The sequence below is a fragment of the Oenanthe melanoleuca genome, chromosome 20 (genome assembly GCF_029582105.1).
Source record: "Oenanthe melanoleuca isolate GR-GAL-2019-014 chromosome 20, OMel1.0, whole genome shotgun sequence".
Lineage (NCBI taxonomy): Eukaryota > Metazoa > Chordata > Aves > Passeriformes > Muscicapidae > Oenanthe > Oenanthe melanoleuca.
Window position 1 is genome coordinate 11190579 of NC_079353.1, and position 13251 is coordinate 11203829.

At 45.4% G+C, this 13251-nt stretch overlaps 1 protein-coding gene across 1 annotated transcript; it reads right to left on the reverse strand.

Moving 5' to 3' along the window:
• Positions 1-702: 702 nt before the first annotated feature.
• LOC130261524 (uncharacterized) lies at positions 703-2724 on the reverse strand. The gene has a single exon (XM_056507832.1). It carries the CDS (start codon positions 2722-2724, stop codon positions 703-705), a length of 2022 nt encoding a protein of 673 aa, XP_056363807.1.
• Between the last annotated feature and the right edge of the window lie 10527 nt (positions 2725-13251).

The following is a 13251-nucleotide window of genomic DNA, read 5'->3' on the forward strand; positions in this document are numbered from 1 at the left end:
TTACATTAGCATAGCAAGTGACATTCTAAACTCTAAGATCTAATTTTTGGGTTCGGGTCAGTCTTTTGTGTCTTTTGGCCTTGCCCTCTGGCCAAAAGCATTGTTTAGTTAAGAGTGGATTAGCTTTGGTGAGCCATCCTATTGTGTTTATGGTAATTCAGTAACTAGGGCTTTCCTGTTCTACCTTCCCTAACAATTCCCAGAATCTGAGCATTCATATTTGCAAGATTCCTCAGTTTCATCTTCTCCAACATCTCCCCCGTTTTGTTTAACAATTAATACATTGGATATTGCTTTGATTAGTATTTGCAGGGTACAAATATTAAAACTAAAATTAATACTACTAGAATACACAAACTTATTTTAGAGTTAAACAGAGTTTCTTTAGCCAAGAGGCAAAGCCTTAACTTTGAACAAACTGTTCAGCTAGGTAGTAACTTTTTGTAATTTGGTCAGCCAAATTTTTTAAATTTTGCAAAATAGTTTGATAACTTTATGCAGCAAATTTGTGAAAATTTTTACATGTGTTAAATAGACAGATGATATTATAGCTTGCGGATTTGGCTAAAGCAACCCAGGCATATATCTTAGGTTGATTTACAGATAAGGTTTCACTATAAAAACTAAAACAAAGGAAGAAAATTAGCATGCATTTGCAAAAACGATAAAATTCAAATTTTTTCTTGAGGTGTTTTTGAGTTTTTAACCAAAACCGGGGGGTGCAATGCCGTCAATTCCCCCTCTGTTTTGCATAATATGTGTGCCAGGTTGCGATAACAGGGCTGAACTGGGTAAGTCCGGCGGTGGATCTGGCTGTGGTGCGGTAGGCATATAGAGTATTGGACAGCGGGCTGCAGAGGGGTACTGCTGAAGGGACGCTTTGGGCCATAGGAGAGACGGGGACAGCGCAGATGCAGGAGGCGCTGGCGAGTTGTGGGCATGGGGGGTGTTTGTGTCCAGTGTTATGTGGACAGGCATGGCGTCTGTGATTGTGGCGGGCTGCTTGCTGACGGCTCCGGTGGGGTGCTGTGGATCAGGAGGGGCTGGGAAGGACTGAGTAGCACTGGTGGGCACGGGCTGCGGAGTTGCATTCAATGGGACTAAAACGGGAGGCAGGATTGGGGCTGCAACGGGCGGCTGCGGTTGAACTGGGGCAGGATGCTGTGTCAGGGCTCCCACCGGCGGACTTGGCTGCATGGTGGCGGCCGGTGGTGCCATGCGGGTCGCAGGCGGCGGAGCCGTGTGCGGCGGGACCAGGGCAGGAGGCGGAGGCGGGGCGCAGGCGGGGAGGTGCATAGGGAACGTAGTTTGCACTGCTGACACAGAAGAGCAGCTGAGCGGTGGCGCGGCTGCGGCTGTGTCTCGGACGGGGGGTTGGGTGGGCGGCGGCTTGTCGGTGAACGCTGCCGACTGGGGGTGGGGCGCTGCCGAGCACCGGGAGTTCAGGGGGTGAGCTGCGATGGTCACCGGACAGAACTGAGGCAGGAACGCAGTGGCTCGAGGCGGCACAGGAGGTGGGGGAGCTCCAGGCTGAGCGTCCCCCACCGCCTGCCCGAGGATTGGGCTGGCCGGAGCCTGCAGCGCTGGCGTGGGACCGACAGGCACGTCTCGGCACTCCGGGACGGTGGTCAGCGCTGACGTTGTGCTCTGCGCATCCGTGGAGCTGCGCGCAGGCAGCGGTGCATCGGCGCGGGCCAGCTCCGACGGCGGGCTCGCTCCGCGCCAGGCGGCTCCCGGGTTGGGAACGGGGAGCATCTGTGCTGCTGCCGGCAGTGCCGGTGTGGAGCCGAGCGGCGCAGCCCGGTCCGTCAGGACGCTGGACTGCACCGATGCCGTAACTGCAGGCACTATGGCATTTGCAGACTGGCGTGTCTGCAACGGGGTGGGAACAAAGGGAGCCGCGGCCACGGGCGTCATGGCGGCGGCGCCGGGTATCGGGGGAGGGGCTGAGGGACTCGCGGGAGCGAGGGAGGGGGGCGGGGTCGGCGTGACGCCATAAGCGAGGGGCGGGGCGGAGGCGATGACGTTGGCGGGTGGGCGTGCAGGGGCGGAGCCAAGGGGCGGGGCCACGGCAGTGACGGGCGCGGGGGCGGAGATAGCGGGGGCGGGGAGAGCGGGGGCGGGGGCAAGGGACGGGGACGGGCCAGGACCGGGGGTGGGGAAAGTGCAGATTGCGAGCGGAGGGGCGGGATTTGGGGTTACTGAGGAAGCATGAGAGACAGGAACGGTCGTAGTTACCGGGACGGGAGGGAGATTAGCAAGATTGGGTGCGGACGCGGCGGGTGGGTTTACGGGGACGGAGTTTGGGGATACGGGAGCGGAGACAGGGGGAGGAGGGGCAGGAGCAACGTGGGTCAGAAGCGTGGCGGCAGGAGTTTGGGGAAGCAGGGAGACCGGCGGTGCGGGGCCCGGGGCTGCAGAAACCGCGGGGGGAGGGGCCCCGGGGGCGTGGGGGATGGTGCCCGCCGGGGCGGCGGGAGCAGCGGGAGAGGCTGCGGGGTCCGGGGAAGATGGATGGACTGGGGGAGCGGGTCCCGGGACCACGTGGGTTGGAGGCGCTGCGGCCGGGACTCGGGGGAGCAGGGGAACCGGTGCCGCGGGGACCGGGGTTGTAGAAACGGAGGGGGGAACCGCGGGGGCATGAGGGGAGGTGGCTGCTGAGGACTTGTCCACAAACAACTCAAGCAACGCGCGACATGCCGGGACTAGTTCTGCTACAGCCATATCTCGGCGGGAAATGCGGTTAAAAAGTTTAACCCCTACTTTCTCCCAAAAATCTGCGGTAAAAACTACGGAACGGTCTGCATGAGGAAAATTAAGTAAAGTCCACTCCAAAAGATTTTTTAACTCTTGCTTAGGCAGGTCATGGTGATGAGAACTTAATAAATGTTTCAACTGCTTATACAGGTCTCTCTCTTGAGCGGAATGAGTCTGTCCCATTATTAACTTTTATATTAACTTTTAACTACTAACTTTTATATTAACTTTTAACTACTAACTTTTATATTAACTTTTAACTACTAACTTTTATATTAACTTTTAACTACTAACCTCGGTTTGCCGCTGATACAGTGTAAAATTTCCGAGGTCCCACGAAAGCGCTGGCCAGGCGTCCTTTCTGGGTGGAAGACACTGTATTTCCGGTCCCCTCTCTGAGCACCGCTCTATGCGTCGCTGTGCAACGGCGTAGCGGACTCGGGACCTCCCTCCACTGAGTTACAGCTCACACACCGCCAGGCAGCGTGTGGCTGTACTCGGTGCCACGGCAGGGAGTGCCGCGGCGGTTCCCTCAGAGAGCTCCAGGCAGTACTGACCGGCAGTAACTGTGTGCTCGAGGGCTGTCAGAAAGTCCGTGCAAAGCTTGGCTCCCCTTACTCCACGGCTTTCTCGACAGTAAGAATATTTTAAGAGCTCCAGCCCAATACGTTGCTGAACCAACGCAAAGCTGTGCTCACGGCAAGCGAGGAAAGTAGGTAAAAGTAGGTTTAATAATTACCGTCCAGGAAAAAACGTCCCGCAACCAAAAACGGGTGAGCTGGTTCTTTAAATGACGTTGGGCGCCACTCTGCGGGAGACTCCTGGATTCTTTGTATCAGGGTGGACGCGAGGGACAAGACTCAGACGCTCTGTAAATGCTAAAAGCTACAGTTGCAGTTTATTATAAAGGAGTCTGCAAGGAGCTGCCCGGCACAGCCACGTGCAGATTAAAGAGATAAAAAGGGGGAGAGAAAGAGAGAAGAAGGAGGGTATAGAGAGAGAGTAAAGAAGGTAAAGAGGGGAAGAGAAGAGGAAAAGAAAAGAGAGAAGAGAGGAAGAAGAGGAGAAGAGTAATGGGATAAAAGGGTATTGGGGTAAAGGGAGAGGGAGAAGAGCAAGGAGTAAAGATAGGAAGAGAAAGAGAGAAGAGAAGAGAGGAGAGGAGAGAAGAGGAGAGACTTTCTGTTTGTAACACAATAAATCCACTTCCATCATGAATATTCTAATTCCTAAGAACCAATCTAATACAAAATACTAATTCTATATCATTTACATACAGCCTATAGGAAATCTTACATTAGCATAGCAAGTGACATTCTAAACTCTAAGATCTAATTTTTGGGTTCGGGTCAGTCTTTTGTGTCTTTTGGCCTTGCCCTCTGGCCAAAAGCATTGTTTAGTTAAGAGTGGATTAGCTTTGGTGAGCCATCCTATTGTGTTTATGGTAATTCAGTAACTAGGGCTTTCCTGTTCTACCTTCCCTAACAATTCCCAGAATCTGAGCATTCATATTTGCAAGATTCCTCAGTTTCATCTTCTCCAACAGTAGTGATTTGATTGAGTTGACCTCAGAGGAGACCAACCAGACCAGAAAGACACAGGATGTGATGTATGTACCAGTGGAGGGGTCAGCTCTGGAAGAGCTCCCTGCAGGCAGAGCCAGGCAGCTCCACACAGCCTCTCTGGGCACCTCAGGGAACTCACAGGACTCCAAGGTCTCAGAAATACAGATATTTTTGTATACTCTTCTCTTTTCTCTTCTCTTCTCTTCTCTTCTCTTCTCTTCTCTTCTCTTCTCTTCTCTTCTCTTCTCTTCTCTTCTCTTCTCTTCTCTTCTCTTCTCTTCTCTTCTCTTCTCTTCTCTTCTCTTCTCTTCTCTTCTCTTCTCTTCTCTTCTCTTCTCTTCTCTTCTCTTCTCTTCTCTTCTCTTCTCTTCTCTTCTCTTCTCTTCTCTTCTCTTCTCTTCTCTTCTCTTCTCTTCTCTTCTCTTCTCTTCTCTTCTCTTCTCTTCTCTTCTCTTCTCTTCTCTTCTCTTCTCTTCTCTTCTCTTTCTCTTCTCGATTTATCCCAGCTGCCTCCCCACCCAGCAGTTTTCCCCTTTCCATGCAGATAAAAGCCATTTTAAGGCCCCATCTCAGAGCAGGAGGTTGGGATCAGGTGTGTGTGTAGCTCTGATCCCTCACTCACCTGCCCTGTGACACACACACACATCTATACACATCTAGAAGTAGTGGTTTTAAATTATAAATGTTCTATACACATATGTAGGATATACAGCTGTACAGGATATAAAGATATATCCTGACCCAAGCCAATATTTACACAATTTGTAAGTAAATAAATTGCCTGAATTGCCACAAAGTGAAGGTGCAAAAGGCAAGATCAAAGTGATATTTCATCCAAATGCCCAGGAATCTCCCAGGCTGCTGGAGCTGTTCCTGACCCAGCACCTGGGCAACTGAGCAGCTTCCCACAAGGACACAATGACCAAAGAAAATTGCTTTCCAGTGAGGACCACCAAACCAGGGAAGGGAGAAGCACCAGAAAGTGATTTCAGTGCTTAGGTTGTTTCAAATTGGATGGAACACTTTAGGGAACATGAGGGAACTCATCCATTTGCACAGCCTTGCTTTGGGCTTGGCTGGGGCAGCAGCAGAGCTCCCACCAACTCCTCGAGTTGGTTCATTTTTGATTTTCATTTTTGTTTTTGTTTTTCATTTCCATTTTTGTTTTCATTTTCATTCCAGTCTGTGCACAGAGACAGTGCCTTCCTTCCCTGCCTCACCTCTCCAGGCTTTCCACGATGCACAGCCAGCCCCCAGCTGGTCCAGCAGCTCCTCAGATTGTACAGAGAGATTTGGGGTAAAGGAAGAGCAAAAAAGATTTTTACAGGCAAACAAAAAAACTTGTGCTGCAAATAAAGGAAAAATTTCAAAATTTTTTGCTAAAAGAAAACTGAAAAACAACTTTTAATTTGAACTTTAACATACTAAATTTTTGTGATTAAAAATAGTAACATAAATATAATAATGTTGGTAGTTATAATAAGCTATAAATAATAGTAAAACTATTGATTAGTTTTTGTGTCTTAAAATGCTTTGCAGTGACAAGTAGATAATGCATTGTAAATAAAACTAAAGTTAGCTTCAGACCAACTTAGAGCTGTAGATGAAAAAACTGTAGGCTGGGCTCTTGTCACCTACAGTCCATGAACTGCTGTATCATCTCAATAAAATAAAGAAAATAATAAATATAAATATAAATATAAATATAAATATAAATATAAATATAAATATAAATATAAATATAAATATAAATATAAATATAAATATAAATATAAATATAATAAAAATAAAAATAAATTAAATAATAAAATAATAAAGAAAATAAATAAACAGCATTTTTAAAAGCCACCTGAAGCCCCACATCCCTCATTTCAGTTCTTACACATTGCAGTCTCTGCCAAGTGCTTTGTACCTCATCTGTCTGCATAGGGGTTTATTTTTTTTTTTTTTTAATGTTTTGCTCAAAAGCTGAAGGGGCAGGAGGCACCAAAACACTGCCCAGAGAGACCACACTGCTGGGATCACAGTGCATTTTATAATATATTTGGGATTGCTCTTCAGTCCCAATAAATTTGAGATTGGAGGAAATCCAAATGAAGGGGTCTAGGGTTGTCTTCCTTCCTCTTTCCTCGTGAAAGCAATTTCCTTTATTGGCCTCCTCCAAGCAAAAGTAATCTTTCAGAGGGAGGTTTGGCAAAAACATGGAAGGGTTTTATAGTGACAGGGCCAAAGGTTGATAAAACCCCATTGAATCCATTGCAGCCCAAGGTAATAGGCAGCTCTAGACTTTCAGGAGAGTTAATAGAAGGAAAAAAAGTCTGGGTTTTCAGTGAAGGGAAAAACAGAAAACTGATTTTTACCAGTATTTTTCCTGTCCAGTGCACACACATCAACACCAGCAAACAGCAGTGCTTTGAATGGGAGACCTGGTTTCAGAAATAGACATTTCAGGTTGTCTGCAGTGCTACAAAGCAATGAATTGTGCTGAAAAATCATCCTTACCTGCTCACCAATCCCTTATATTGGAGTTGCCATCATTATTATCTGGGTATAGAGTCTGTGTAAATGACAGCCCAATGGGATGCTCTTCCCAAGAGCCCTCTTGGATTCAGGACAGAGCCAGAGCAATGGGGGACAAAAGAAAAACAGGTTTGTGCAGAGCTTTAACAGTGCTGAGCAAGCAGAGTAAATTAATATCAGGAGGAAAGAACGACAGCCTTGCACAAGGCCCAGCAGAATTCTTCTTGTGAGGATGTGGGACCTCATATTCCCTGGCAGAGTCACTTCTTCCCCTGATCATTTGTGCTGGAAGTCAGGCTGAGCTGTCATCCAGCAAGTTTTAAAGCCAACAAATGTCCCCATCTCCAACTGTTTTGGAAATGCATTCAGAAAGAGACACAGGCAGACAATAGCAGAAGGGTTCCATTTTGGGGGGCAGGAGTGCTGTGGGCATCACAAAGCTGGGACAGCAGCTGAACACCACTTGGCAACTGCATCTCGTGGAGGGAGCCAAAATACTCATTCCTTCTGGACACAGGGAAATGGCTGCATTTGTAAAATGCTGCTGTCTATGTTCTTTAAAACTAAAAATATATAATGTTCTGCTTTGGTCAGAGTTTAATCAGTATATTGAGCTGAAAGAGATGAAAACTGAAGCTGGCAAATCTTGGCTTGGAGGTTTTGGGATTTTTTAAGCTATGTTCATTAGTTCATTTTTAACACCTGCTGATATCTGAGTCCTGTGATAACAGCAGCAGTTCCCCTTTGCTGAGCTCAAGGATTCCCCCTCAAGTCAGAGGTACAAGGTCACCCCTTGTGACACTGATGGGTTTGGTGACACCCACAGAGCATCAAGTGTGGACTGAGAGACTGGACCCCCAGAGTGGCCTCCTTGTCACCTCCTGCCTGATTAGACATTGCACATTTACACTTTAAATCACCTTGCTCCTTTCCCCCTGGGCTGTGGCCCCTTTTTGGAGAAGCAGATCTAGGGGAACAGCTTTGTTTGCTGCCCAGAACAACAGCCAGGAGCTGTCTCTACAATCCTGCTAATTCAACATGTATGGCCCATGTTTTTAAAGAAATTGCTCAGAGTCCCTTCACTCTTTTCCTCTCATTCCATCAATTTTACAGCATATTCAGGTCCTGCCCTGCTCTCTCCACCTTCATCCATCCCAGCATTTTGCTTTGAAAACACAACCACAGAATGATGCACTTGACTTTATACACACAGTATTTTTCCTATTCCTTTCAAGTGGTTTTTGTAACATCAAAAACAGAAAATTCCAACTCCTAAATTTCTAAAGGAGCATGGCTATACCTGAGTTTCAGATTAAATTAGTACCTTTGCAATCAAAAACTACATGAATACATTTCCTTTTCTTACCTGCAGCATTACTGTAACAATAGCCAGACCGTGGCACAGATTTCAGAGGCAGAACATCAAGCACAACCCAGAGCTTTGCAATTATTGTGTCTCAGGGAAGGAGGAAATGAGGCAGATGGAGAGTGGTGTTTGCTGGGAGGTGTTTTGCTGAGTGACACCCAACACATCTTTACAAGGCAGAAATGTTTGCTTTGTAGGTGTTTTAAACCTGAATTTTAAAATGTGCTGGTGTTGTCTGGGTGGCAGTTTCCAAAGTTTTTAAGTGTGTTAGACTACAGCATGGTTGTGGAGGCAAAGGAAACAAACCCTTTGTCCTGAAGGGTGGCAGAGCCAGTGCCTGTTGACACCTGTATGTACCAACCCAAACAAGCCATTTATAAAAAAAAAAAATCCACTTGCTTCCCTCTTATTGTATATTTATATCACCCAGATAAAGGTAAAAGTTAGTTTAGGCACATATTTTAGGTTAATCCTTCTCAGAAGGAAGGATTCCATCAGAGAAGAGTTCATATGTTGTTTTTTTCCCCTCATTTAAACAACACTGACATCTGCAATATCCTGAGACTAAAATGTATTTGAGGTAAAATAGTGATGACATTTGAGGCAACCAGATTAATTAGATCAGACTTGTTGTGCTTGCTCAGATTCCTCACCTCTTTTCCAACCCTTGATTTTTTTCTTGTTTGTAGCTGAAAACACACAACACAAATCATCCTTTCAAATTTGCTCCTACCTTGATTAAAAAAAAAAAAAAAAAAAAAAAAAAAAAAAAAAAAAAGAAGAAGAAGAAGAAGAAGAGGGGGAATAGGTGTTTTACAATTCTAATTCTGTAACTGCTGTGCATATGCCAGAAGTTTGTTCTGACTGTGTCAGCTTATGCAACAGCCTGGCCTTATCTGCACAGTGCAGAGATTTGAGCAGGTTTAGGGGAGCTTTCAGAAATTTAAATTCTCTGTTTTCCACCTGGTAGCCTCCTCTGCTGCTCAGCACAGAGTTCCCACCATGCTGATGTACAAACAGGGCCCCCTGCTAACACACAGACATTCCTCCAAAAGCAGGGGTGCGAATTAAAGTCCCAGCTTCAGCTTGAGGGAAATGCTTGGGCACTGGGAATAACAGAAAGGAAAAGGAGTCAAGGCCTTTGTGATGTTCCACTCTCAACTGAGATGGGAGATTGTAAGAAAAACTCACTCACTGTCACTTCAGCAGCCACAGCCCTGGCACCTCTGGGTTAACCCATCCTGGATTAACCTGATCCTGAACTATTTAAACATATCTGGGAGTTTGAGCCCTGTTTTTATGCTTATCTTTAACCCTGTAAAGGTGTGCAGGACACTTCAGACTTGCATTTGTGCATTATATTGTGATTACAAGATATTGGCACACAGAGATTCAGCCTTGTGGGTCAGGAGTGTGGATATTGCTAAGGGAAACATGCAGAATAAACAGCAAAGTTTGGGAATGTCTGGGAGAAAATTCCCAAAACATCACAATATGGATTTTGTGATGATGAAGAAATCCCACACACATGTTTTCCACCAGGTATCACTCCAGTGAACTGGATAACACCTTTCCAAGATAACACCCAGCTTGCTGGATACCCCCACAGGAAGCAGCACAAAAAATATTTACATATATATACACACACATATATATGTGTAAGTGGAGTTTAGAAGTTGTATATAGATATATATGGTATGCTGTATTACAAATTGCAAGTTTGTGTTAAGCTACAAGTAGCATAATATCTATTTACACACACACACATCTATACACATATATAAGTAGTGGTTTTAAGTTATATATGTTCCATACACATATGTAGGACATACAGATATAAAGGACATAAAGATATATCCTGATCCAAGCCAGGATTTACACAACTTATAAGTAAACAAATCACCTGAATTGCCACAAAGTGAAGGTGCAAAAGGCAAGATCAAAGTGATATTTCATCCAAATGCCCAGGAATCTCCCAGGCTGCTGGAGCTGTTCCTGACCCAGCACCTGGGCAACTGAGCAGCTTCCCACAAGGACACAATGACCAAAGAAAATTGCTTTCCAGTGAGGACCACCAAACCAGGGAAGGGAGAAACACCAGAAAGTGATTTCAGTGCTTAGGTTGTTTCAAATTGGATGGAACATGTTAGGAAAACATTTCATTTCCATCTCTCCGCTGTATTTGCCAAAGAGGTTAAATCCATCTGCAATACTCTTTTTTTTTCAGGTTGCCCCTCAGGTTCAAAGGGTGCAGCATGTTCTTATCAATCCCTCAGAGCTGGCTTTGGGACTGATAACTTCTAAGGCTCTCCTTTTTTCATAAGTCTGTGAAAGAGCGAGAAAATTGCAAATAATTACATCCTGAAGAGATGGAGTTATCTCCCTAAAAATCCAGTACAATTCCCAGGAATAAATGTTCCTCTCTGATCTCCTCATGGACCCTGCTTTCCAATGCTTGCCACTGCTCCTGCACTTTCACATGGGCACCACAGAAAGAAAATTATTTTAAAAGCAGCAGACAGAACAGAAAACATAGCAGCATCAAAGAAAGGGCATTGTTTTCCATGTCCTGATGCAGACACAATTCTGACATTAGTCAGCATCCTTCCAGCCCCAGAATTGTTAAAAGAACAGGTTCTGACAGAGATCTGTTCTCTTCCAGCAAGCTACTGTCTGCTTTATATTTCTGCAGTGTAAGTCTGTCTTTTTAGCCTGGTCCTATGGTTTTCCAGCTGCAATTTGCACAAATTAAATCTCCAGACTTGCAAAGTTGATTCATGTAATCAGCAGCAGCAGCAGGAGTTTGTCAAAGAGAATTATTTGCATGTTTACAGCCCAAATTGAGTTTTGACTTAATACTTGTCCATGGCACAATGGAAGTTTTTGCAGCTGTTCTGCCCAAAACAGGGGTGGGAGGATGGGGGAAGGGGACGGTTTGACTTGGACAGATGAGGGTGGGAGGATGGTGAGAGGTTAGAACCTACCTGAGAAGTGAGGAGGGAGTTGATGTGGGCACATCCCTCCTCCCCAGGCCCCCTTGCTTCTCATTTTCCATCCCTGAGCTTGGGCCAAGCCCCAGATCCACTCTTCAGTCCTGACCCAACTGCAGGGTGATGGAAATTCTAAAGGCAGGGGTTTTTTGCAACAGCTGGTAGGAAAATGTCATTTTTAGGCAGTGAAGCCTGAATTGAGTCATATTCAAACAAAAGGATCACATACCAGTAACACAGCAAGTAGTGAACACTCATAGCAGGTCTCATTCATTACAAAATATTTTCAGGTTCTAGATTTTGATATAAAATGTTACTAAACCAGAATAGTGGCACTTGGCTCTTTTTTCAGCAGCTCAGGAGGAAGCAGCAGCTCTCAGTGCTGTGCAGAAGATGGGTCACAGGGTGTGTGGGTGACTGGCATGACTGGAAGAAATAAATCCCTCCCCAAACATCAAACCAACCTTTCTCCTGTACCACACAAAATTCCTCAGTAAAGTTTCTGTCTGCAGCAATGGAGACAGTGCTACAACTGGTATGGAATGAGCAAAAGCAAATCCATAAAAAGCAACATAATTTCTACACAAAACTTCTGGAAAAAAAAAAAAAAAAAAAAAAAAAAAGCAATTTCCTTAGGATCCAGAAAACCAAACTAAGTGCTTATTTGGGATTTTAATATTAATTTTGACTCAGGCCACAGCTAATCCTTCACATCACAAGTGGGCCAGGAGCCAGTATCACATGTTGTGATGTTCTCCTGCTGCAGGCTGAGCTGGGAGCTGGCTGCTCACAAGTGGTGAATGTGCACATTCAGTGTGTGGTGCCATTATAATTCAACTGCCTGTACACACAGCCACAGAGAACTGGGCTTGCTCATTACCTCCTTTGTCACAGCCTATTTTTCTTTGCAAGATTGTTCCTATAGCACCAGAATAAACAATAATTTTGGATCTTTGCACATCCACCAGCATTTCCCCAGACAAGCCATTCTTTCATTGTCAGCTCTCTGGGCAGTGCAATCTCTGCTGATGGAGCTTTGTAATCGTGCTGGGTTTAGATGCTCAGCTTTTGGGAGGAGGTAACAGAACCATGGAATAGTTTGGGTTGGAAGGGACCTTTAGAGGCCACCTAATCCCTGCAAAAAGTGTGGTCCACTAGGCCAGGTTGGTCAGAAGACACAGGTGAGTGCACACACACGCAGAGTCACACACACAGTCGCTTCCCCACTCTGCTGATCAAACAGGTTCATCTCCAGGAATGATGCACAGAGCTGGGCTGTGTCAACCATGGGTGGAGATTCTTTCTGTCTGTGCTCTTGGCAGGCTCTGCTGGGGGTTAGAAGTCCTACAAGGACTGTCTGAATGGAAAAAATCTGAGCCAAGTTCAAATTCAGCTCATTACTTGGAAGAAAAATCCATCCAGGTATGGGATTTGTGATATCCCATGCTCAGGCACTGGACCAGGAAAGGACATTGTAAATTCAGCATTTTGTGTACCACCAGCACAACTTTCTCAACAACCAATGGTAAATCCATAGTGAATCTGACAGCTGAACTCAGTGTTTCCAATGATAACAGACTTGGGAAATAACTGCTGGCTTCTCCCACCTTCTGAGCACACTCAGTCATGATACACAAGGGAAAGGATGCTCCCAGGAGCACCTCTGGAAATTTCAAATAAAAGGATATTTAGTACAAGCTCCTCAGTCTCTTGATCCTACACAGACCAAGGCTCACATCCATCCTTCTAAGAAGATTACTGCTGGAAACTTCTGGGTTTATCCATCTCCAGAATCAGGTTCTGTAGGTTTCACTGATTTTTCTGTGCAAGCCAGGCTGTCTCTCACAGTTGTTTTAGAGACAACCATTTATATATGCAATAAAAAAGCTATTTCACCATTGCTGAAAATTCCATCAGGTTATAGTTTATCTTAACAGTCTATCATTTACAATGCACTAATAAAGGGGTACTAAATATTATATTGGTTTTGGCATAAAGGGTACATTATTGGTGTTTATAAACACATCAGTAAATGTTACAGATTTTTAAGTAA